The 24,077-nt window shown below is 38.5% G+C and overlaps 1 protein-coding gene across 2 annotated transcripts in view; it reads left to right on the top strand.

Moving 5' to 3' along the window:
- The window catches only part of SPTSSB (serine palmitoyltransferase small subunit B), a 30,421-nt gene extending 11,839 nt beyond the window's left edge, over positions 1 to 18,582 (top strand). Inside the window, exons 3-5 of one of the 2 annotated variants that reach the window (XM_019959955.2) lie at positions 800 to 893; positions 10,327 to 10,390; positions 17,019 to 18,582. In XM_019959955.2, coding sequence (XP_019815514.1) covers positions 17,051 to 17,281 — 231 coding nt within the window. In that variant the 5' untranslated portion in view covers positions 800 to 893; positions 10,327 to 10,390; positions 17,019 to 17,050 and the 3' untranslated portion in view covers positions 17,282 to 18,582. The remainder of the gene's footprint in view (positions 1 to 799; positions 894 to 10,326; positions 10,391 to 17,018) is intronic. The other variant, XM_019959962.2, reaches the window with a different exon arrangement.
- Positions 18,583 to 24,077: the final 5,495 nt, after the last annotated feature.

The raw sequence follows: 24,077 nt of genomic DNA on the forward strand, positions 1-24,077 counted from the left end.
TAACCCGCCAGGCTCCTCTGTCCATGGAATTTTCCAGTCAAGAACACTGGAGTGTGTTGCCAGGTCCTCCTCCAGGGGATTTCCCAATCCAGGGATTGAACGCGTGTCTCTTCTGTCTCCTGCACTGGCAGGCAGATTCTTTACCACTAGCACCACCATTCTATACACAAGGCCAGAGCTTCAGAAAGACTATCTGACTTGCCTGATGTGATACAGCTAATAAATGACAAAACAGGAAACAAGCCTTAGAGCTTCTGTCTCTGCTTCAAGTGCTTTGTCAAAGAAGAATGTTTAAATACAATGATTAACTAATATTTTTCCTTTTCCCCTCATATAGATATCAACAGAGACTAATTAAAATCATGAAATATTTTTTCTATAAATAAAATCTAGTGTTTTTGTTTATAGAAAATATATAAAACCCAGAAACCTAGTGTTTAAAGCAGATTAAAAGCAGTCTATTCTGATATAAGTGAGATGGGGGCTCTTAGATTCTCTCTCTTGTCCCACCTGGGGCCTCCCTTCAACCCCATCATAGATAGTAATGTGGCACCTTATAATCCTCAGAGTACATTGGGAAGTCACTAGTCAATGGCATGTCCTCAAACTGTAACCTTCTCTAAAACTAAATTTTAAAATAAGGCTGGTTTCTGATACCTTGTTTTTATTAATATAATACATTCTAGAATTCTGTGGGAGATCATCTCTCTAAGGTTTAAAGACCTTTTATATAGAATAGAATTGTTTTAAAGTTTGAAGTCATCTTTGAGTTTATTTAATTCAAATCTTAATTTCACAGATGAAGAAACTGCAACCCAGAGAGGAGAAGTAATACACACAGAATCATTCCCCAGGGGAAACAAGGACAAGACCCCAGACCTGGACTCTCCTAGGTAGGTAAATTCTTCTGTTATATCATGGAGTATTGTTTTTAGAAATCTGCCCCTTTTCCTTAGAAGATGACATCTTTAATGAGATAAAGTTTCTGGTTCTCACTTAAGCAACCATGAAACATTTACGATATGTTTGATTTTACAAAGGCACTTAAGATATATAGGACTGAAATGTGCAATTAGCTTTAATAATGAGGCTTTGAAACAGTGGTTCTTAACTTACAGACATTACAGGCTCCTTTGAAGTGGGCTTCTCTGATGTCTCAGATGGTAAAGAATCTGCCTGCAATGCAGGAGACACAGGTATGATTCCTTAGGTTAGGAAGATCCCCTAGAGAACAGAGTGGCTACCAACTCCAGCATTCTTGCCTGGAGAATTCCATGGACTGAGGAGCCTGGCGGGCTACTGTCCATGGGGTCGCAAAGATTCAGACATGACTGAGAAACTAGCACTTTGAAATGGATATCAAAAAATGTCTATGCAAAATCTGAAAACATTTCAAGGGGTTCATAGATTCCACATCCTCCCCCCTCGCACACACAGCAAGTTATTGGCCTCCTGGTTAAGAACCGCTGGCCAATTCTAGTACAAATGCCAAGGTAAGGATTACATAGCACCAACTACTATCTTATTTATGGGTCTGCTGGTTAAAGCTGCTCTGTTTCTGCATCCTTCATTTTTTATTTAAATGGAGCACTGTCTTATCCTGGAAGACTTCTGATACAAGAAAGGAGTAAATGTTTCAATAAGTTCTCAGTTAACCAAATTAAGAGAGAAATTTGATAAAATAAAAACATTTTCATAAAAAATGTTAATGAAAGTAAGGCTAGTCGGTGTTCATATGGGACATTCATTTTCTTTCAACTTATTTTATTTTTAAGAAAGAAAGAAAAGGAAATGGAGTGGGAAAAGCCTTGACTACCACTGGCCACATACCCACTTTTATTAAATCTGTGTTGTAGTGGTTTAGTTTCTAAGTCATGTTTGACTCTTGTGACCCCATGGTCTGTAGCTCACCAGGCTCCTCTGTCCATGGGATTTCCCAGGCAAGAATACTGAAATAGATTGCCATTTCCTTCTCCAAAGTTCACACATTTTGCCTTGAAATGATCTCATTCTCATTTATTCTTTGCCTGGTATTCATAGCCTCAGCAATAATATATTAGTGTAGCATATAATAATCGTAACAGTTAACATTCACTTAGGCCTTCTTTCTATGTTTTATTCTAAATACTTTACACCTTTTAATATTCCCAGAAATTGTATGAATGAAGTTCTACTATCAGTCCTTTTTTTCTAGTAGAGGAAATTGAGTCTGAAGGATTGAGCAACTTAGCCAGGGCCAAACCCAGACAGGATCCAGAGATAGGCCTCATAAACACTCACCACCCTGCCTCTTGGCAGTATTCTCACCTGGATTCTCACCCAGCTCCTCACGTGGTCACTGTGAGACTTTGGGCCTCAATTTCTTCATCATAAAATAGGAATCATTTAAGTTAAACATTTAGCCAGTGCCTGCCACAGTGCTACTTAATAAATGCTGTTTCTGTTCCCTAAAGAGAATTCCACATGATACGATTCTAGTACCTTTAAGGAAGAGATCTGAATTCATTTCCTAGGGCTGCTGTAACACTGGACCACAGTGTCAGTGACTGAAAGCAAGAAAATTATCCTCTGATAGTTCTGGAGGCTAGAAGTCTGAAATCAATATATCAGCAGGGCTGCAACCCCTCTGAAGACTCTAGGGGACATTCTACTTTTCTTCTTTCAGCTTCTGATGGCTTATTGGCTTATGGCTACATAATTCCAATCTCTGCCTGTCTTCGCTAGCCCTCGCTTCCATGCCTGTCTTCTGAGGACATTTGTCATTGGATTTAAGACTGGCCTGGGTAATCTAAGATGAGCTTTTGCAGAAATCTATAACTGAATTACTTCCACAAAGACACTTTTCCCAAATAAAGTTATACTCACAGGTTTTTGGATGTGGATGTATCTTTTGCAGGGTCACCATTCAACCTACTACAATGTCTTAACGCAAATATTTTTCTGTCTTGGCAGATTTCCTCTGGTATTCTTGACAAACAAGCCCATATTTTCTCAAAGAGGGCAAAGAATGTTTCATCTCATCCAGTTTGAGCCTATAGTTAAATTGGTAACAAATCTATTGGTTGAAATATTTTTCTTAATATGCCCAGTTGCCATTAGCCTTCTCCTTGAGAATCAACAATGTTCTTAGGAAACAAACAATTGTTACTTATTTAGAAGAATAATCTTGGAGCTCAGCCCTTTTCTGCTTTTCACTAGAAGCATGCAGGTTCCCACGCACCTGGGAGCAGGTGAAGGAGAATGAAGCCAGCATAATATGTCCATACCATTCTGCCCGGAAGAATGAGGAATCCACTAGGCTAAATTGGCACTGATGCTTTTTTCTTTTAGTATCTAACTTAAGTTACTCACTTCTAAGTATCAGATTACAAAATCTAATTAATTTAATTGCCTAAAAGCAATGATGTCTTGACATAACTCTATTACTCCTGCCCCTCCATTCTCAACTCTCCCTATCCCACCCTAGAAACTGACCTACATTGTTAACCAACCCAGTAGGGAAATCTCCCCTGAGCTGGGGGTTAGCAGAGAGAACATCTCAACAATGCTGTATCTATCTCCATGAGCCTTGGAGTCAGCCTAGCTCTCCATTCGTTTTCTTAAAAGCAGTGATAACTGAGGTACAGAAGCAAGTCAGGTGAGGGTAGTAAAAGGGTATTGAAAAAAAAGCGAAAAACCAGTAAGAGGATCTTACTATTCTCACAAAAAAATCACACCTATGCAAGTTCAATGTTACTAGTTACCAAAAAATTGAACTCATCACCAAAAGCTTTCCAGATAATGCAATAAGATGTAAAGAATAAGCCAGAAGAATGAGGAAAAGAAAGAGGAGAAGGAGGAAGAACAGAAAAATAAAAGCAATTGAAAGTTTTATGAGTAAATCTATTCAATGTCATCCAAAAAATTGCCCCCAAAGGACCAAAAAAAAAAAAAAAAACCAGAGAATTAGTACTAGAAAATACTATTGGAAGAGTCTTGGTTGACCAACTGCTTATGCAACCAGATTTCCTTTGGCAGAACACTGGGAACAAATGCTTCACAAGTATGCTTTTGACAAATCAGTATTGTAGTAACTCAACCTTCCTTGCCTTCAGATCTTCCTTGGGAAAAAAAGTCTTCTATTTCTGAAGACAAATCGAATATAATGGCAATAGGCAGGGATGAGATAAAGGCTTGATTTTTTGTGCTTCAGGTTTCTAGCTCCTAAGGAAACTGAGTCCTTAGAAACAAACAGTAAGCGGGTATTTCCTTTACCAAAGTATAGGTTTGATGGTGAAGACCTGGGGATGAAAAGAGAAAGTCAGAATTGTTATGATGTGCATGGCACATAGTTGCCAGTAAAGGGGTCTGTAATGACAGTAGAAAGGTAATAGCTTTAGTCAAATGATTTAGCCACTTTTCCGCTTACTTTTAAATATTCTGGTTTTGGGAGTCTTATGAGCCCCTTATTTCACAGTCTTGTCAAAAACAGGTAAGCATATGACAGAATTTATAATTCCCACAAGTACTGTAGGAAATTAAACCATGAAAATTTCACAGATGCCAAGAATCAACCTAAATAGATCAACCCTCCTCTCAGAAGATTCTTTGCATTTCAGCAGTTTCCAATTTTCCTCTTATACCCTGAAAGCCAAGGAGAGGAAAACCCCAATTGGGACTTTAAAATGATTATTTGAAGATATATTAGGCTTCTTCATTTATTCAATTACAGATGGTCCATCCAAGCAATTTTGCTAGACTAGTAGAGCCCCAATACAAATTGAGACTCTCAATGGCTTTTAAAAGATATTGTTCTGAGTATTTTTAACATATCTTGCAAAACTGAAATTTCATACCCAATAAACAAGTCCCAATTTCTCCCTTTCTCCAGCCCCTGGTAATCACTATCCTACTTTGTTTGCTTGAGTTTGACCACTCCAGATATCTCAGATAAGTGAAATCATACAGCATTTGTCTTTTTGTGACTAGTTTATGTCACTTGGCATAATATCCTCGAGGTTCATCCTTGTTACAGCATGTGTCAGAATTTCTTTACTTTCTAAAGATAAATAATATTCCATTGTAGGTATATGCTATTAATACTTTTTGTTTATCCATTCATCTGCCAATAGACATTTGGATTGCTTTTTTGCTATTGTGGATAATGTGCTTTAACATGTGTGTACATTTAATGACATTTAAAAATGACTGTTCGTGTCTTTAAGTCAACTGTTAGTGTTGTAGCTGTATTCACATTTTACTTCTAAAAACAAAAAACAAATTGGTAACCTTTGGGAACAATGTCTGCAGAAGGAAAATACAACCCAGAAGCTGTATTTTTCTTTCTTTTTTTTAATAAAACAATAAAGAGGTTCATCCTAAGAAGTGACATTAGAGTTAAAAAGTTGGTCCAGAAGTCCTACTCTCCATTCCCAAGTTAGCAGAAATAAAGAAGGATACTTGCCCTGTTTCTTTTTTTGCTGTTTTTTTTTTTTAAGAGGCTTTTTTTTTTTTTTTGTCCTCACATGGCTTGCAGAATCTTAGTTTCCTGACCAATAACAATCCAGACATGGTGAAATCACAGCATCCTAACCACTGGACCATCAGGGAATACCCCCTGCCCTGTTCCTGTATGAGTCGATGACAGGATCCCAGGAATAACTATATCATCCCCTATTACAAGTTTCTCTTCCTATTCATAACATCTACTCAGCATTAATATATGTACTGCTTTTTTTTCTTGGTTTTATTATGTGCATCACCTTTTTAATAGCCACATGACATTGAAATTGATCTAATCTGAATTTTGTATTTCCTAGATGATTATGAAATTTTCTCTTAAAATGAAATTCCAAATTTCCTTTCCCAGAGAGAAGTCCTTCATTCATAAATTTCTCTAGAGTCTGTGATAAAATGTGAAACAGCAAGGACTGCTTTGAAATTAGTATTTCAACACACACTGTGTTGCCCAGTGGCCTCAATTGATAGTTGGACTAGAAATACGTGTTTTCTATTGTTTTGCTTTTGTTGGTCTTAATGGAAATTGGAAGCCAAAAGTTTGGTTCCACAAAAATACTCTACTGTTGTGTATTACTCAAACTAACACCACACCACCAACAACTGGGCTAAATTGTTGTCGAGACATTTTCCTCTTAGTATACTATTTCAGTAACTCACTTCTAAGTATAAGACTATAAAACTGAGTAACTTAGCTGCCTAAAAGCAGAAACACTTACAATTGTTTATTTCTTCCTCTTCGAGGAGTCTATAAATTGTCCATCTAATTCATGAAAGTATAAAGAAAGTTCCTTAATTGCCCTATAGTTATTTGATTTGCTTCTCACAAACTTTTAAGGTTTTTTTGTTTTTGTTTTTTAAAGCTCCCTCTGAAGACCTGGACTTCAAATCCATCACTTCTGGTCTGATATCCAATATTCACCTTGGTATCTGACTTGCCAAAGGGTGACTGGAGAGTATTTTAAGATGAAAAGGAAATTCTCCAGAAAATGTTAAGCAAAAATAGAACCTTCTGTGGGATACAGAAAAAACTGGAGTCACCCACAGAAAACTTAGAGCCAAACTTAGAGGAAATCAATAAACGATTATGTCTGATTCTTACACAGACACAATGTGAGCTTTTCCTTTAATAATACAAATTTGTACCTCTGTCAATCACATTGTGTTCATGTAAAGAAGCAGTTTGTGGTTAGGTCCCTAAGATATGAACAATGACACAAGCTTATGCAACACACAGTCCACACAACGGTTTGTGGTGGCCCTGCCCAAAACACATTTAAAAATTGTGTGACGATTATAACACCTTTCAAGTAATGGTTTGCAGCGATGGCTATATATGTGTGTTGTTTTATTATAAGTTCTTAACGTACTAGGCAATTCATCTAGCAAACATAAATAAGAATGAGGTTTTTTCCCCAAGCACTCCATTGTTGAGGTGACCATTATAGGCTATTCTATGAAGAATCTTTGACGCTAAATTATAATTTAATAAAATCTTGCAAATAGTTTAAAGTTGTACCAATCCACAAGGAACAACAACAAACATCTATTACTATGACTCTTACAAATATTCCTAAAGAACTCACAAACTATGCCTATATTCCTTACTACATCACTGAGACAGACAGAAAATTACCAATTATCTCCATTTCACATAGAGAGGCTGTGACACAGAAAGACTTTGGAACTTTCTCAAAGACACAAAGTAATGAATGAATTAAGAGAAATAAAGAGAAAAATAGATGAATAGAAAAAAAGCTGTAATACACTTCAGGTCTTCAGGTGTTTTCATCCTGGAATTATTCCCATTAGAACCACTTTCCTACCTACCGATCTTAAATTGTTACTCACCTAGAATACTTCCTTGTAAAAAGTCATTTTAATGGGATTTAAGACAACTTTAGAAGTGTTTTTATTTCCCCCACAGAGTCCATGAGCTTTGAATAGTACTAGAAAATTAAAAAGCATTTGTCATAATAAAAAAAATTAGTACCAACTCCCTTCCATCTTACAAAAAACAGATTACACTGAATTTGACAGTACTTAGAAAACAGTATGTCTAAAACTCATTGCCTGAAAGCAGATAATGAGAATTCATAAGTTCCTTTTATGGGCCCACATTGTGCTACGGAAATATTAAATAAATACAAGTGTGGTCCCTGTGCTTCACAACCTTACAATTCAGTAAGTCAGTCAGTCAGCCAACCAGCTCATGAGCTGGTATATAAGTATCCCACATTCCAGACATTGGGGATAGAGAGATAACTGTGGCATATCCTCAGTATTTAAAGACCCCATAGTCTAATGGGGAAACATTGTATTGAATATGTGGCTAATTATAATACAGTATAATTGCTACAATGGTAACCCATAGAAGAAAGCAATATACATTCCTTGGGAAAGGTAGTCTCCTGAGAATGTTTCATAGAAGAGAGAATATAGGAACTACATCTTGAAAACAAATAAGATTTTCTCTAAAAGAAAAAATATTTCTAGAAAAGAAAAGCAGGTGAACACAGAAGCTTAAGAGTGAATGGCATTTAGCAGGAAAGTTCAGAGAGGTAGAGGTCTTAGATGAATGCTTCATTTCATAGAAAATGGAGAGCTATTGAAGGGTTTCAAGTAGAAAAATAAATCTGTTATTTTAGAAAGTTAATTCCAGCAACCGCATGGAAGAGTGTAAGGTGAAAAGGAGACAAGTGGTAGATGGGCTATTACATTAGTCCAAACAAGAGATGAAGAGTCCACAGCACTGCCCAAGAAAATTTTTAGCAGTGATGGAAATATTCTGTATCTGTGCGGTCCAGTATGCTAGCCATGAGCCACATGCGGCTACTGAGCACTAAAATTTTAAATTGCCACATGTGGCTAGTGTTTGCCAAACTGGACAATGCAGAGACATCTTGAGTTAAACCTTAAAGGAGAGTTTTTCCAACTGCAGGTTGCAATTGGTGGGTTAAGAAATTGATGTGGTAGGGAGTTCTCCGGTGACCCAGTGGTTAGGATTCTGGGCTTTCACTGCCATGTCCCAGGTTGGATCCCTGGTCAGGTAATTGAGATCCTACAAGCTGTGCAGCACAGCCCCCCAAAAACTGATGTGGTAGTTCACAATTGGTATTTTGTAATGAATGAAGACAATAACACAGAAGACAGCAGAAGAGAAATGAGTGGAGTAGAACAGAATAGGAGATAAAATGTCAGCACGCCCTGAAGAGTATTATTTTGAGAGATGTTTATTTCAGTTAAAGGTATATGTATGGGTGTGTACCATGGATCACAGTGTAAAGTGCACTTTTCTTTTATATTGTGTTTGAAAATGTTTGAAAGTCAGTCTTTTGTGGAAGGCTATTATTTAGCTACATTCAGAGTTATGAGGAAGAGATTTCCAGACAGGAAAGAAGACAGCATAAGCAAAATTCACTGGAGTTTGGAGTAAAGATAACTGGATGTTTTAGGACTTTCTGTTTTTTTTTTTTTTTTGCTTTTGTTAGAACATCAGAATATTTTGAACATTTTTAGACCTACAGAAAAATTGAGACAATAATACAGTGAATTACCATATGCCCTGCACTCAGCTTCTGCTATCAGCATCTTACATTAGTATGACATGTGTTACAATTAATGAGCCAGTGTTGATATGCTATTATTAAAGCCAATACATTACTCAAATTTACTTTGTTTTTAGCTAAAATCCTTTTCTTTTTTCAGGACTCCATCTAGGCTAAAATACTACATTTAGTTGTCATGTTTCCTTAGGCTGCTTTGGGCTGTGACAATTTTTCTGTTTTTGCCTGTTTCTGATGACCTTGAGAGTTTTAAGTGCTAAGAATTTTAAGGGCAGGCATTTTGTAAGAGGCTCTTCTGTTGAAAATTTGCCTGGTGTTTTTTCTCATGATTAGACTGAGGCTGTGAATTTGGGAGAGGAAGACAGTAGAAAAGTGCCATTTTCATGCCATGATATCATGGATACCTACTGTCAGCCTGAGTTATCACTGCTGATAGTGGCCTTGATCAGCTGACTGAGCTTATCAGTCTCCTCCTCTGTAAATTTACTCTCTTTTATCACCACTTTTCACACTGTAGTCTTTGGAAGGAAATCACTCTGCTCCTCTAAATGAATTAGTTAATTAAAGGAAGGCTTCAACTTGAGTCAGTCACATTGAGCTCTTTCTAAAGAAAGCTACTTCCAAGTACAGACACAATCTCTTTTTAGATACAGCATCTCCCTCTGCGGCAGCAGGCAGGATACTTTTCCCACTTCTCAGGTTTTCAGGTTCCAAATATGAAGCACAGAAAAAGCTGAGTGATTGACGTAGAATTCCAAAATAAGTTGGGAAGGAGTTAGCCCACGATCAATTGTAGATCCTTCTGACTTTTCTCTTTAGCCCCAGATTCTGACATTTTAGAAGGAGATTTAAACCAAAATGTGTTAGGTCCCACACCCACCTAAGGAGGGAAGATTCATTTTTTAGCCAATGTTTAGAAAGGAAAATCCCTTTCTTAGAAAATCCAATCATTTGGAGTACTTTCTTTAGGCAGAGGAGGGCTGCAGGATCAAGTCTTTTGCAGTGTTCCCAAGGTAAACACTGCCCTGACAAATCATCAAGTACTCATCTTTCATTGTGGTTGCCTAACTTTTTACCACGTCCATTCCCATGGAGAGATCCAAAACCAAAAAGCCTCCTGAGCAAGCCCAGCCTCTACTTTTGTCCCCACCCTGAAGGTTCCTTTAACAGTGTTCTCATTTTGTGACTCATGTATTACATGGGTTTATGCGAGCATATGGGTTTTTTTATTGCTCTATTTATTCTAACCTTCTTCTCTGCTCAGGCCAGAAGAAAGTTTTGTCCCTGACTAATGTGGATCCCAAGTCCCAGGACTTCTCCCTTTCATTGTGAGAGACGAGATTAAAACTTACCTTTCCTCACTGTATACAATCTAGTGAGAGAAAAATCACTCAGTGATCATATTCAGAAATAAAAAAATCATTTGGAAATTAAAAATAGCCACTAACTCTCCAATCAGTTATGACATAACTTCTTAGGGAAATTCCAAGTCCTCCTGTTTTCTACTGTCACTGTGTCCCCATTCATTCCCTGGGTTCCCTGCAGGAATCTCTCTCTCCCTCTGGTTCCCAAGACTCTCTTAATCATTCTCTAATACACTTTCTCCCAGCTTTTTCTCCCCTCAATTTGGCAAAACTCCACTTTGGGTCTTTTATCCATGCTAAGTTGTACACTGCTAACAGTAACCTTAGCTTTTGCCAGTTCCCAGTAATATCTGCAATAAGTGGGCATTCAGACCTTTATTTGACTGGAAGAGAATCTGGGGTTTCAGGAGTCTTGAGTAAGAGAAGAGTAGAATCTGGGGAAATTGAGAGAAGGTGGGGCTGAAGTTCTTCCAGATACCTACACACTTGATACCAATGTCCTTGCTCAACTTTGAATCTTTGAAGATCACAGAAACCCTCCACTGAAATGTCTACTTCTTTCATCCAACATCAGTTCACAAAACACAGGGTATTCACCACCTGGAATAATCTAGTCACTTTAATTCGGTTTGACAAACCAATTTGACGTCAAGCAATTTAATATCCATTTAATGTTTAGCCTCATAGGCTTGACACTTTTCTTTAAAATTAATGACTGGGTCTAGGGGATTCTACTGGAGAAGGCAATGGCACCCCACTCCAGCACTCTTGCCTAGAAAATCTCATGGATGGAGGAGCCTGGTGGGCTACAGTCCATGGGGTCACTAAGAGTCGGACACGACTGAGCGACTTCACTTTCACTTTTTCACTTTCATGCATTGGAGAAGGAAATGGCAACCCACTCCAGTGTTCTTGCCTGAAGAATCCCAGGGGCAGGAGAGCCTGGTGGGCTGAAGTCTATGGGGTCACACAGAGTCGGACACGACTGAAGTGACTTAGCAGCAGGGGATTCTACAGTCCATCCAGCCACTAACATTCTAGGATTCCACCTTAGCTACTTAACACATGGTAAATATTGTCTAAAATGCATATATGTGGAATATATCCAGCTAAATTATAATTATCATTCTTGGGAACAGTGGCCATGATTGTCTCAGTCACTATGGAATCTCCAGTTCCTAGTGCAATTACCAGGATGGTAGTAAATAAAAAGGAAGGTAGAGAGGGGAAAGTCTTTCTCTGGTTAGATTCCATCTTCCTATCTATGTACTTCTTCCATATACAGATCCCTTTACTTGATGCTTTGCTTGCATTTTTGCTAATCCTCACAGCAACCTTAAACAGAAGGGATTGTTATTTCCATTTACAGATGAGGAACTTGAGGTCCAGAATAATTAAGTAACTGTGCCAAGGTTACATGCCCAGCAAGTGGAGGAGTCAGAACTTGAGCCAGTGCTTAGGCTTAGTCACATATACATACATACATATGCATATATGTATATATACATTTATTTACACACACTTACACATATAAATACACATAGAAATTGAATCACTTCTATACACCTCAAACTAACACAACATTGACAACTATACTTCCATTAAAAGAAAGAAACATTAAAAATCAAATGGCCCAGAGAAAGCTTTTCCTCTGGCCTCACAATCCATCCCTCCAGGCAACAGGGCTGGCCTTTGTCCTACCCCCATTTTTTACCAAGCACTTCACTGACTTTGTATCCTGAAGGGGCTCCCAGTCCTCCCCACTCACCTGAAGGCATTACACACAGCTTCAGCTGCTAGAGCCAAACCCATCCAGGCCACTGTACTACTGAACACAAACCACCATGTGCTTAGGCAGTGTCACCTTTGAATGCACAACCTCCTTAAACATTTAAGAGGGTTTTAAAAAATCATCAAGTTTAGAGGAAAAAGTAAAAGGAGGAGGAGGAAGAGAAAGAACAAACTACTTGCTCCCTCTTTTCCATATACAGGAAATCATCTTTTAAAAAACACAATTAAAAACAAGGAGATGCATAGTATGCTTAAATAGAGTAAGCATTTTATGTCTTTTTTTAGCGTTACTAGGATATGCCATCAGGTCTTTAAGGGCAAGTTAATTTTTCACACTTCACAGTGAAAATTAAGACATTAAGATGTTTGCTGTTATCTAGTTCTAGGTTGGGCTTTCCTGGTGGCTCAGTGATAAAGAATCCTGCCAATGCAGGAGATGCAGAAGATGCGGGTTCAGTTCCTGGTGAAGGAGATCCCCTAGAGAAGGAAATGGCAACCTAATCCAGTACTCTTGCCTGGGAAATCCCATCAACAGAGGAGCCTGGCAGGCTATAGATCATGGGGTCACAAAAGAGTTGAACACAACTTAGCAACTAAACAACAACAATAACAGTTCCAGGTTACCTGTGGATAATTAATTTCATGCCATTTTTGTCATCTTATTTCCCAAATTCAGCCTATTTTCCTAACTTGCTTCTTAGCATTTTCCATGCCCTTTCCCCATATTTAGTGCTCATTCCTGGCCCTCATCACTGCATGTTTGCTACGTGGTCCAGTTTGCTGCTGCTAAGAAGAGCATCTTCTGTCTGCAATGCCATTTTGGAATAGATTCCTTTTGAAGCTGTTACTACTCAGAAAAAACCACATAGCAATACTCAAAGTGCAGTTGTTTAATGAATGAATGAATTCTCCTTCCCACATTACTCATCTTAAATTGTCTAAAGTGATTTTCTTAAATCTTGCATGTTGTCCCATAGGAAATTTAAAAATAGACTCAGTAGGAAGGAAAAACATATTATCTAAGCAAATCTAGAATCTAAATATAGTGTATATTCTAACAATAGGTTGTAGCAGATGGTTTACCAGTAATAACCAACTCTTCTCACCTTTTCATGACCAACAGTAAATAGATGATCTTTAAAACTGCATCTCATTAATAAGGGGGAAAATAACCAAAGGAAAACGGGACATCAATGCTTTTTATTGATTCTCCTACTTTGTGAGACTGGAATGAAATGGGACCATAAAAGCATGTCAGAGGTGACAACAGAGAGGGCTGGGAAGTGATCCAGGGCACTGTGGAAATGGGTGAGAATACAAAAATTCAATCTTAATCCTTTAAATTGTTAGCAATATGTAACCAAGGCTTTACCAGGTATCCAGCTTTGGTGTGATGCATGTTGGTATGCTTTAGAGCCGTTGTTTCCTTGATCGTTTGACTTTAACAGCTAAAAACAATGAACACTGACCACCTCAGGGTTTCTATGACTTAGAAATGTGGGCACAAGTGAGCTTAGTGCCTCGGCTCAGGTTCCCTCACAACGGCACAATCAAGGTGTCCACTGGGGCTACTCAAGCAAGAACTTTAATTTTTTAAGAGAAACCAATGGCTAGGCAATTAATTAGTACATTAAAAAAAATTTTTTTTAATTAGTACATTTTTAAAAGCTACAATGTATAGGGGAAAAAGTCAATGATATTTCTAAAAGAGTGATTTATCTCATTTATAAAAGTAAAAAGAGTAATTGAAAATATTTTAAACAGATTTCCAGTACATGGTTGATTCTGAATGAGTAATTCCTATGGGAGGGCAGAGGCAGAGATTTACTGAAAATTCAAAAGCATTTCAACTTGGCTTTAGAATGCAGGGAAGGCAATGTGGCTATATGAACTTAAAGTCTCATCCTCTCAAACCCACTACAGCATTCCCGTATTAAAAACCTCTGGAGCCCCCTCACTCGTAGGTTCAAGCTTAGGGTGTGTGGCCTCACTCTGGTCATTTCCTCCTCTTTAGTTTTCTCATACTCCCAGTCTCCCTCCCCAGATCTCTGTGCTCCATTCACTGCCCCACCCAACCTCCTATCAAACTCCTTCCATCCTCTAACTTTTGAACAAACACAAGTTGATTCCTCTGTCTTGGCCATTCTCCCCACCTGACTTATCTGTTAGACTCACAGTCATCTCTTGGATTTTACCTCAAATACCTCTTCCTCAGAGACATACTTAGGCTGGATTAATTTTCCCACAGCCCCTTTATACATTGCTCCTGTCCTTTAGGGCATAATGTAGTTGATAATTATATATTTACATATATTGTTTGATTGCTACTTGTCTTCCCAAATGGATAAAGCTTCTTAAGGGGAAGATCTGGGCTTCCCTGAGCCATCATTCTGCCACCTTCACCCAGCACAGTCTGGAACTTCATACCTGATGAATGGACTCTCACATTCCTAGTCACTTACCTGGCACCACCCTAAACTGTCTAGGTAATGAAGAGGGAGCAAGTATGGGTATCCATGAATGAGATTCTTAAAAATCAAATTTAGTTTGAAACATACAGTTGTCTAATGAAACAGCCTAATAGCTCAAATAGTCATATCTCCTAATTTTCTCTATCAGTCTATCAATGGAAAATCTTGGTTACTTGGATAATATTATTCACTAAAATTATCACTCCTTCTGTCACTCATTTTCTCTAAGACCTTTGACCTTTGCTCTTTCTCTGCAACTAGAGTTAGGAATGAAGAACACTGGAGGTAACTCCTCACTGAAGTCCACCTGCCAGGGCAATGCATTTATATCTAATTACTTAGTTCCCTACTCCAGCTTCTAGAAAAGATGAGAGGCTCACTTTTCTTTTCATAGGAAAGTAAAAACAACTTCAGTTTCTATTATCTACTTATTTGGATTATTCTGACCATAATTACAAATAATCATGACCTAGTAACACAAAGGCTTTCCCATTTTAAGTTTTGTGGAAATTATCCTTATCAGAAAGGGTTGCTGCTGCTGCTGTTGCTAAGTCGCTTCAGTCGTGTCCAACTCTGTGCGACCCCACAGACGGAAGCCCACCAGGCTCCTCCATCCCTGGGATTCTCCAGGCAAGAACACTAGAGTGGATTGCCATTTCCTTCCCCAGTGCAGGAAAGTGAAAAGTAAAAGTGAAGTCACTCAGTCGTGCCCGACTCGTAGCGACCCCATGGACTGCAGCTCACCAGGTTCCTCCATCCATGGGATTTTCCAGGCAAGAGTACTGGAGTGTGTTGCCATTGCCTTCTCCAATCAGAAAGGGTTACTTATTATCAAAGCCAAGCTATTGAAAGTCAGCAATAGCAAACTGTATCCCACTTAGGTCCAGACTGAGTCATCTCTATTTTTTTTTAAGTTAGTTACATGTTGTTCATTTATTTACTTATTTGTTCAGCAAGTATTCACTGATGACTGTCTTTATGCTAGGCCTTAGGATCATGAGAATCTCCCCATAACCTGAGGAGTCCACGGTCTTATGCAGCAAAAATATTTTGCTTTTACTCAAATGAGAATCAAAAAAAAGAGAAATACGTTCATGTCAGAACATAGGAATGATCTTCAAAAGATGTAACTGTGATTTGAATAGTAAAAGTCATCAAGGTGGACTTAGATGATGTGGCACCATGATGTTCTCAGGAATAAGCAGAACAAGCACAGGTCAGCTTATATATACAAGGACATCCACCATGTCTATGGGTGTCTGATGGCCTTCCTTCTAGGAAGTTTTAACTGTGATCCTATCCGAGGGCCAACAAAACATTCTTTTGGCTTTCATAAGTTCTCTACCCCCAAACCAAATGACCACCCAAAGGTACACTTTCGGCTTCCCCTTTGTTTCCGAGGTTCTAAGACCAACCACATGTCAAGTGCCTCGCTAGAAAGACTCATAGGACTCAGCATATATTCACACTCACAGCTAAGGTTTATTGTAGCAAAATGATGAACAACAGGATCAGCAAGGAAGAGAGACATGGGCAGAGTCTGAAGAAATCCATATATAGGCTTCAGATGTTCCCTCCCTCCCATGAGTGGACACCCAGAGGGTGCTTCTCTCTTTACCAACAAAAAGTACCATGATACATGTCAAGTTTCTGCCCAGGGCAGCCCATTAGAGACTCAGCACCAAGATTTTTATTGGGGCTGGCTATATGGACACTCTCTGCCTGGCAATTACAAAAATTCCAGGCTCCCAGAATAAAGCAGGTGTTCACCATAAATTACAGTGTTTACACAGTCTGGGCATGGTGAATCATCCTTATCCATTAGGGAATGAAGAGAACATTCCAAAAACCAAGTTCCCAGATGCCAGCCAGGGGCCCTTCTAAAGATAGCGGCCTCAGGCTTGCTGTATTAACTCTTTCCCACATACTATTTTTTAAACTTCTTCTTACAAAATATAATCGTAGGAAATAGAAAATTCATGTTTATTTCTCTCGATGTACAGGGCTAAATAAAATGTGGTTAGCCTCAATTGTAAATACTACTATCACTAGAATTATTACTAGCATTAATGATTTTTAGATAAATATTACTGTTAATAATATTGCTATTAATTCTAGTAGTAATTATTAGTAGTAATGACAATATTATTAATTCTTATGATTAACATGCTGTGTATTATATCCATGTAATATTCCTATTAGTAATTCATTCAATGATCATTAACCTTCTTTGAAAATTTTTAACATGCTGAGATCATGAAAATCTAAGGAGATTCTGTGTTCAGTGCCTTATTTATGTTTTGTTCTAATCTGTTACCTTTTTTTAACAGGACAGACTTTCTGCAGCTTGAAGGAACCAGCCATGGATTTCAAGCGTGTGAAGGACTACTTATCCTGGCTCTACTATCAATATCAAATCATTAGCTGCTGTGCTGTCTTGGAGCCTTGGGAGCAATCTATGTTCAATACCATCATACTAACCATCTTTGCTATGGTAGTGTACACTGCCTATGTTTTTATCCCAATCCACATTCGCCTGGCTTGGGAATTTTTCTCCAAAATGTGTGGCTATCACAGTACAATTTCTAATTGATCTTTTCTGCATTCTGCAAACTGGCATTGCATATGTGTATGCTGCTTCCAACGCATTGATTTAGGTGAATACTGTGGCTTCTTTCACTGTCTAACCTCAAAAGCTCTCCCCTCTCTATGCAGTCTTAGATCCTGCCTGAAATTTGAGATAGATGTCTCTTTAGGTTCTTTTATACACACCATGTTGTGCATCAGACCATGGATAACACAGTGACCTTACCTCACGTACCATATTCTTTCAACTTAAATCTATGAGTTCAGATTTTGTTTTTAATTGGTAAATTGCCTATAAGCTTTTTCTGGAAAAATAGGCTTATAAGAGATCTATCAGAATCATATTTAAAATGCTCCCTTGATACCTATTCTATAGTGAAGGATATATTTTTTAAAAATTTGTTCATAAGCTACAAAGTATCCTATCTTTGTTTACAATATACAAAAAGATCCAAATAAATTATATAGACCCCAAAGTCTTATTTTCTAGAAACCTGCTGATACCTAAAATTCTTTTCCTTCAAGTGCAAAAGAATTGAAGGCATTGGTTTAAGGCAATTAACTCCTTTCAGACATGTTTCATGAATTGTTTCAAATGTCTCTAAAAGTCTGGCTTTATAACAGTTTAAAATCAACAATGTTGATTTTAGATAACCCAGTAAGTATTATAAAACAAAATAATTTTAAGCATAAGAAAAAATACATAATCAAAGTAAATTCAGATGTTGTGATTGTGATGCTGCCTTGCCTTGCATGATGCTGGGGGAAAAGAGACAAGAAATTGCATCCTTTCTGTGCTTTCACTCAGTGGAGAGGGGGGTAGGGATCATATATTGGGCTACGGGAAGAAAAGCTAATAAATAGGCTGGAAGTAATATTCTACCAGCAGGAACTCGACAGCTTCAGTTAAATGCTTTGATATAGTGGCTCCTTTGCAGAGCAAAAACAAGATTTATTAAATTTCCTTCAAAGTGTTTATCTTAGAAACAAATACAAGTTTTTAATTATACTGTTGAGTCAAATGTGAATGCCAAAGAACAAACCTTGCAGTTTTCCTTTCCTCTCAATAAATATTAATGTTAGTAATTCTGGAGGGTAAAAATATAAATAGTTTTTGGACAATATTTGCACCTTTCTTTGTGTTATGAAAGAAAATTTCAAGGAGAACTAGAGGGAAAGATGTTTGGCATGCCAAATTACCTTGCATGTTTGTTAAAAAACAAAAATGTGTTTTGAAGATAAAACAGATCTGAACATGTATTTGTTGATTTTTGCAAAATAAAATTAGGTTTAATTTTATAAATAAAATATCCATCTCCAGATTTGCTTTTTCCTCCTATTGCACTCAATATCTAGATGCTTACATCCATACTTCTCTGCAAATATCATTCTTACTAATCCAAGGTGGCAACTGATCTTAAGATGGCAGGGTAAGACTACATTTATCAAGAGTCTTCTACATGGCAGACATGTTTTACATATTCAGATAGGTATTAAGGTCTCCCAGTTACAGATAAGGAACCTAGAACTTAGAAAAAGTACATTTCTTGTTCAAGGTCCTTTAACTACTAGTGGCAAAGCCAGGAAGCAAATCCAGGTCAGGACCATACTGGGCCCTGAAATATTTGCCACGTAGAAGCCCATGGGAGGACAATGTAAGCAAATGAAAGTTAATTGGCTGAGGGCCCCTGACATGCTAGAAAGCAGAATGTCATCAATAAAAGGGGTGAGGGGCTGAGGATACAGTCAAGATCAGAAGAACAGTAAGCCCAGATCTCAACTCTGCTTCTGCTGTGTATGCAGCGCTGTGTTCGCCATTTCTATGTTGTCCAGGTCCATGGGCCTGTTTTAAAAGAACGCTTTCACTTTTAAATATTTCACAGAGGATTCTCAGTTAGGCATAAACCTGGATGCATTCCCAGTTCACAATGATTCAACCCTTTATATACAGGGACCCCTGCTAAGTACTCTTGGAATTCAATCACTGACCTTCTTAAATGCATTGACCTTCTTAAAATCCTCCTTCTAAAAATAAGAATTAAAATAAATGTGAATAGACACAGTAAAGCTTAATAAAGGATATTGCGAAGCACTGCCCCAGGATGTCACTTCAAAGGTAAGCATTTCCTCTGAGCAATCAAAATAATAAATGCAGGGTCCAAAAGATATAATCGACCGTAGTTTGAAAACAACCTATCTGCATGCAGAAGGAAGAAAGCTCTACCTGCTCTTCTCTGTCAATTTTGCAGACTAGGCAGAGATGCTCTTTACCTTGACCGTAGTTAGCCTAGATAAGCAATACTTTTTCTATGTTTTCCTTTGCTTCTATAATGTGTATATTTCATGGTATGTACAGAACTTAAAAAAAAAAAAGCTAAGAGTTTCATGATTCCAATGGGCTTGCATTTGTCATTCACTAAACTAGGAATCATAAAATATTCCTTCATTGGTATTGGCCAAATCAACAATTGTTTCCGCCTACTTGTGCAACAACAAACACAAAAGGCCAAGAAATCAGGCAGTTTTAACATTGAGATGGCACTGGTTGGTCTTTATTAACAAGTCATGCATGCAAAAAAAAAAAAATCTCTAGTCGACATCCTCTACTTCTTTCTTCTATCACTAACATATTTGGATCTTCTCACTATTCGAGCATGTGCCTCTGAAAGGCAGGAAATTTGTCTTATTTCTCATTTTTCTGGCCTCCTCAGTTTTCTGGCCCAATGCCTGGTACAGAGCTAAACAGATACACGTAGTACGGAACATGACATAGTTCCCCAGACCCTGTGTCCACACAGAAATAAGGAGGCGTAGTCTTGTGTTGAGTCACCTTAGGACATACAACTTCTATTTACCAAAGGGTAAATTCTTCATTTACCCATTCATTCAACAAATGTATTAAAAGTCAACCATGTGTTGATGGGTAGAGGAATAGAGAGATGGATAAATACATGATGAAGAAAGTACAGTAGAAACTAGGGGTTAGGTATTCAGGTGTTCGTTATAAAGTTCTCTATAGTATATGCTTGAAATTTTTTATTTTAAAAATACTGCGGGAAAAGTCCATCATGTCCATTATTGCACTTGCCACCAGGAACCAAAGATAAACAAGACAGAAATATTCCTGAATTTATGAATCATACAATCTGCTAGGCAAAATGATACAATAAAAAATAAGCAAATGAACTATTTTCAAATTATTGTAGTCTTTTGAAAGAAAGAGCAGAGTGCTGGAGAGAAAGCAAGAGGATGGGAGAGAGGGAACTGCATTAGAGGAATTCAAACTTCTCTCAGGGCAAGTCTTTCAGCAGGTGAGCAATGTAGGGTGGGAGGTCATTTACACTCTGAGATGAGGACACCGGCTGTTGTATGTGAGAAGATGGAATGGGGGCATGATTCTGAGCAGGTGGAGCCAACACAGATGAGAGCCAGACTAAGGTGGTGGCATCAGAGACAGAAACACTGTGTGATGTGATGTAATTTTTGGAGCTATAAAGTCAACATATCTTGCTTATGGGTTGGAGCAAAGGAGTAATTTCAGTAAATACATAAAGTATTTTTTAAAATCATCTAAAGGAAACTTCCTCCTCATTTTGGGAAAGTTATTTGCAGAGCAATTAGCTGCCCTAAAAAAAGGATATAGTCTTTTTGAGAGGTCCAAGGAAACAAACTTCATATATTTTTACCTACTTTTGCTAGGTTTTGAAGCTTCACTGTATCTCATCAAGAGTCCTTACACTTCTGATTGAAAGCAAAGACTACAATTTTCCACCATGAAATAGAATGTTATTCTCTAGGTACATTGCATCATCAAAGTTGACTAACCGAAACACCAGTAGCATCACGATTCCTGCAGATGAAATAAACCAACACTAAGTTCTAGAGCTTGAAAAGGCTTTGAGAGCAAACTTCAGGGTTTGGGTTCTCTTTGATTCATTCTTGAATTATTATGTTGATAATAATGAATGTGATAGTATTAAGGAGATTTAATGGTAGGGTTAGCAGGGAAGAGAGGACCAATTATTTATTTCAATTATTTTCTTGGAGATTATAAAGAAAGAGAAGGCAAAGGAGTTCCAAAATAAAATTACAGTTGCTTTTACTGTAATGCCAAAGTCTATTTTTATAGCAATGATGACACATTCCATTGACAATAATCATACTCCTAATCACTTCCACATGAAATTTAAAATTCAAATTGCTCCTTTTTATTGTTGAATTTCTACTTCTAACAGAGGTAACACTTAACCCAGATATCTGATTGTGGGGTAGAGGGAGACTGCAAAATGGAGGCGAGAGCTCCCTATGCCCCACCTTCCATCCTCTGCTGGCACAGCCATCCCCACACACAGCAGGTGAGTTCCCTGGGTGGCACCATCTACATCACTAGGGAAGCACTGATTGGAGAGAGCCTCATTTCACTCAGCATGGATTCCCACTCAATGATGACACTGGACTGGAGAAAGGGAAGAGGAGAATAAATGTGGGAGAGTAGTGAAGAGGGAAAAGGAAAAGGAAGAAGCATTATCCTTTTGTTTTCAGAGCTTACATGGGAAGGCCTCACTTCTTAAACAGCATATTAAAAAGTAGAGACATCACTTTGCCAACAAAGGTCCATCTAGTCAATGCTATGGTTTTTCCAGTAGTCATGTATGGATGTGAGAGTTGGACTATAAAGAAAGCTGAGCACTGAAGAACTGATGCTTTCAAACTGACAGCAAGGAGATCAAACTAGTCAATACTAAAGGAAACCAACACTGAATAATCACTGCAAGTACTGATGCTGAAACTGAAGCTCCAATATTTTGGCCACCTGATGCAAAGAGCTAGTTTATTGGAAAACACCTTGATGCTGGGAAAGATTGAGGGCAGGGGGAAAAGCAGGTGACAGAGAATGAGATGGCTGGATGGCATCACTGATTCAATGGACATGAGTTTGAGCAAACTCCAAGAGATAGTGAAGGACAGGGAAGCCTGGCGTGCTGCAGTTGATGGGGTTGCAAAGAGTCAGACATGACTTAGTGACTGAACAACACTTCCAAGTAAATTGCAGTGCTGCTCCTCTGTCCTTATCTCTCCAAGAACTACCCTAATCTTTTATTTTTTTTCTAACATGAGTCATAACTAAATTGGAGAAGGCAATGGCACCCCACTCCAGTACTCTTGCCTGGAAAATCCCATGGATGGAGGAGCCTGGTAGGCTGCAGTCCATGGGGTCACAAAGAGTCAGATACAACTGAGCAACTTCACTTTCACTTTTCACTTTCATGCATTGGAGAAGGAAATGGCAACCTACTCCAGTGTTCTTGCCTGGAGAATCCCAGGGACGGGGGAGCCTGGTGGGCTGCCATCAATGGGGTTGCACAGAGTCGAACATGACTGAAGTGACTTAGCAGCAGCAGCATAACTAAATGCTTCACATCTGGTTCATATTAATATTTCCATTTCTTTAGTTAAAATAATTCACTTTTACCCAATGTTAAAACATGAATAATCAGGCAACTGATCTCTCCTTTATCCAGTGGGTCCTTGGTCGTCCCTTTTCTTATAGCCTGGCTTTATAAGGTTCCCTCTGCCTCACCTCATCTCCACCCCACTCCATCACTATTTCTCAAGGTTAGGTCACTTCATTAGAAAATCAGAGTGGAGTGAAGTCTCTCCAGTGACTTTTCCAATTGAAAAGTCTACAGTCTATGAAGGGGCTTCCCTGGTGGCTCAGAAGTTAAAGCGTCTGCCTGCAATGCAGGAGACCGGGGTTCGATCCCTGGGTCAGGAAGATCCCCTGGAGAAGTCAATGGCAACCCACTCCAGTACTCTTGCCTGGAGAATCCCATGGAGGGAGGAGCCTGGTAGGCTACAGTCCATGGGGTCGCAAAGAGTCGGACACGACTGAGCGACTTCACTCACTCACTCACTCACTCACAGTCTATGAAAGTCTAGCTTCAGCTTCCTGAAGCTTTGGTTATTGACAAGCGTCTGACCTCTCTCTGAAATCCTATGGCCTTCCTAACCCCAGCATTAACCCTCATTGTTGTGGAAATAATATAGTCTACAAATAAAACAAATGAACAAACAATTATACAAAATCCCAAAGAGCAATCAAACGGTCTTTTACCTGAGGCTGGGGTGAGAAAATCTATTCATTCAATGAATAGTGGGTTTATGGGAGAGGCTTCTCTGAGGGCTTCAGCTTGCATTTCAGTAGCTACATACACCTAATCCATACCCCATCCACCCAATCCCCCATAGCCCCTCAGTCCTTTTAACCTCCTCCTAGCCCTCACCCTGTCAAGTATTACATGTAGCCCCAGGAAGGTTTTACTGTCATTCACTGCAATCTCAGTTGTCACCACCAGGTGGGAGAAAGATGAGGAATCAGAGGTGAGGAAGTACAGCTCTAAGTAGAATTAAAAAAAGAGGGAAGGGGGTTCATGCCCTGGTCTAGCCAATAGAAAAAAGATCCAAAAAAACCAGCTGTTGGATATGATCTTCTGTTAGTTTATTTCTTGCACCTTATACAAAGGCAGTACCATCCTCCCCGCCCAAGTTACATTTTCATGAACCATAGAAAGTACCTGGCTCCAAAGAAGGAGAGGGAAGAAGAAAAGTCCATTGCCGAAATATGCATATTTTGTCCCTCTCCTATAATATTTTCCACAAAATTATCCAGCTGTCATTTCTGGAGAGCAGAGACTATGCTTTTTTGTCCCATGTATTCTTGCAAAATTCATTAAGTGAATTTAATTGGTGAATAAGTCATTTTTTGAATCCATGTTAGGAAGCATAGTCATATTCCAGACATG

This window comes from Bos indicus, chromosome 1 (genome assembly GCF_029378745.1).
Source record: "Bos indicus isolate NIAB-ARS_2022 breed Sahiwal x Tharparkar chromosome 1, NIAB-ARS_B.indTharparkar_mat_pri_1.0, whole genome shotgun sequence".
In the NCBI taxonomy this organism is placed as follows: Eukaryota; Metazoa; Chordata; class Mammalia; order Artiodactyla; family Bovidae; genus Bos; species Bos indicus.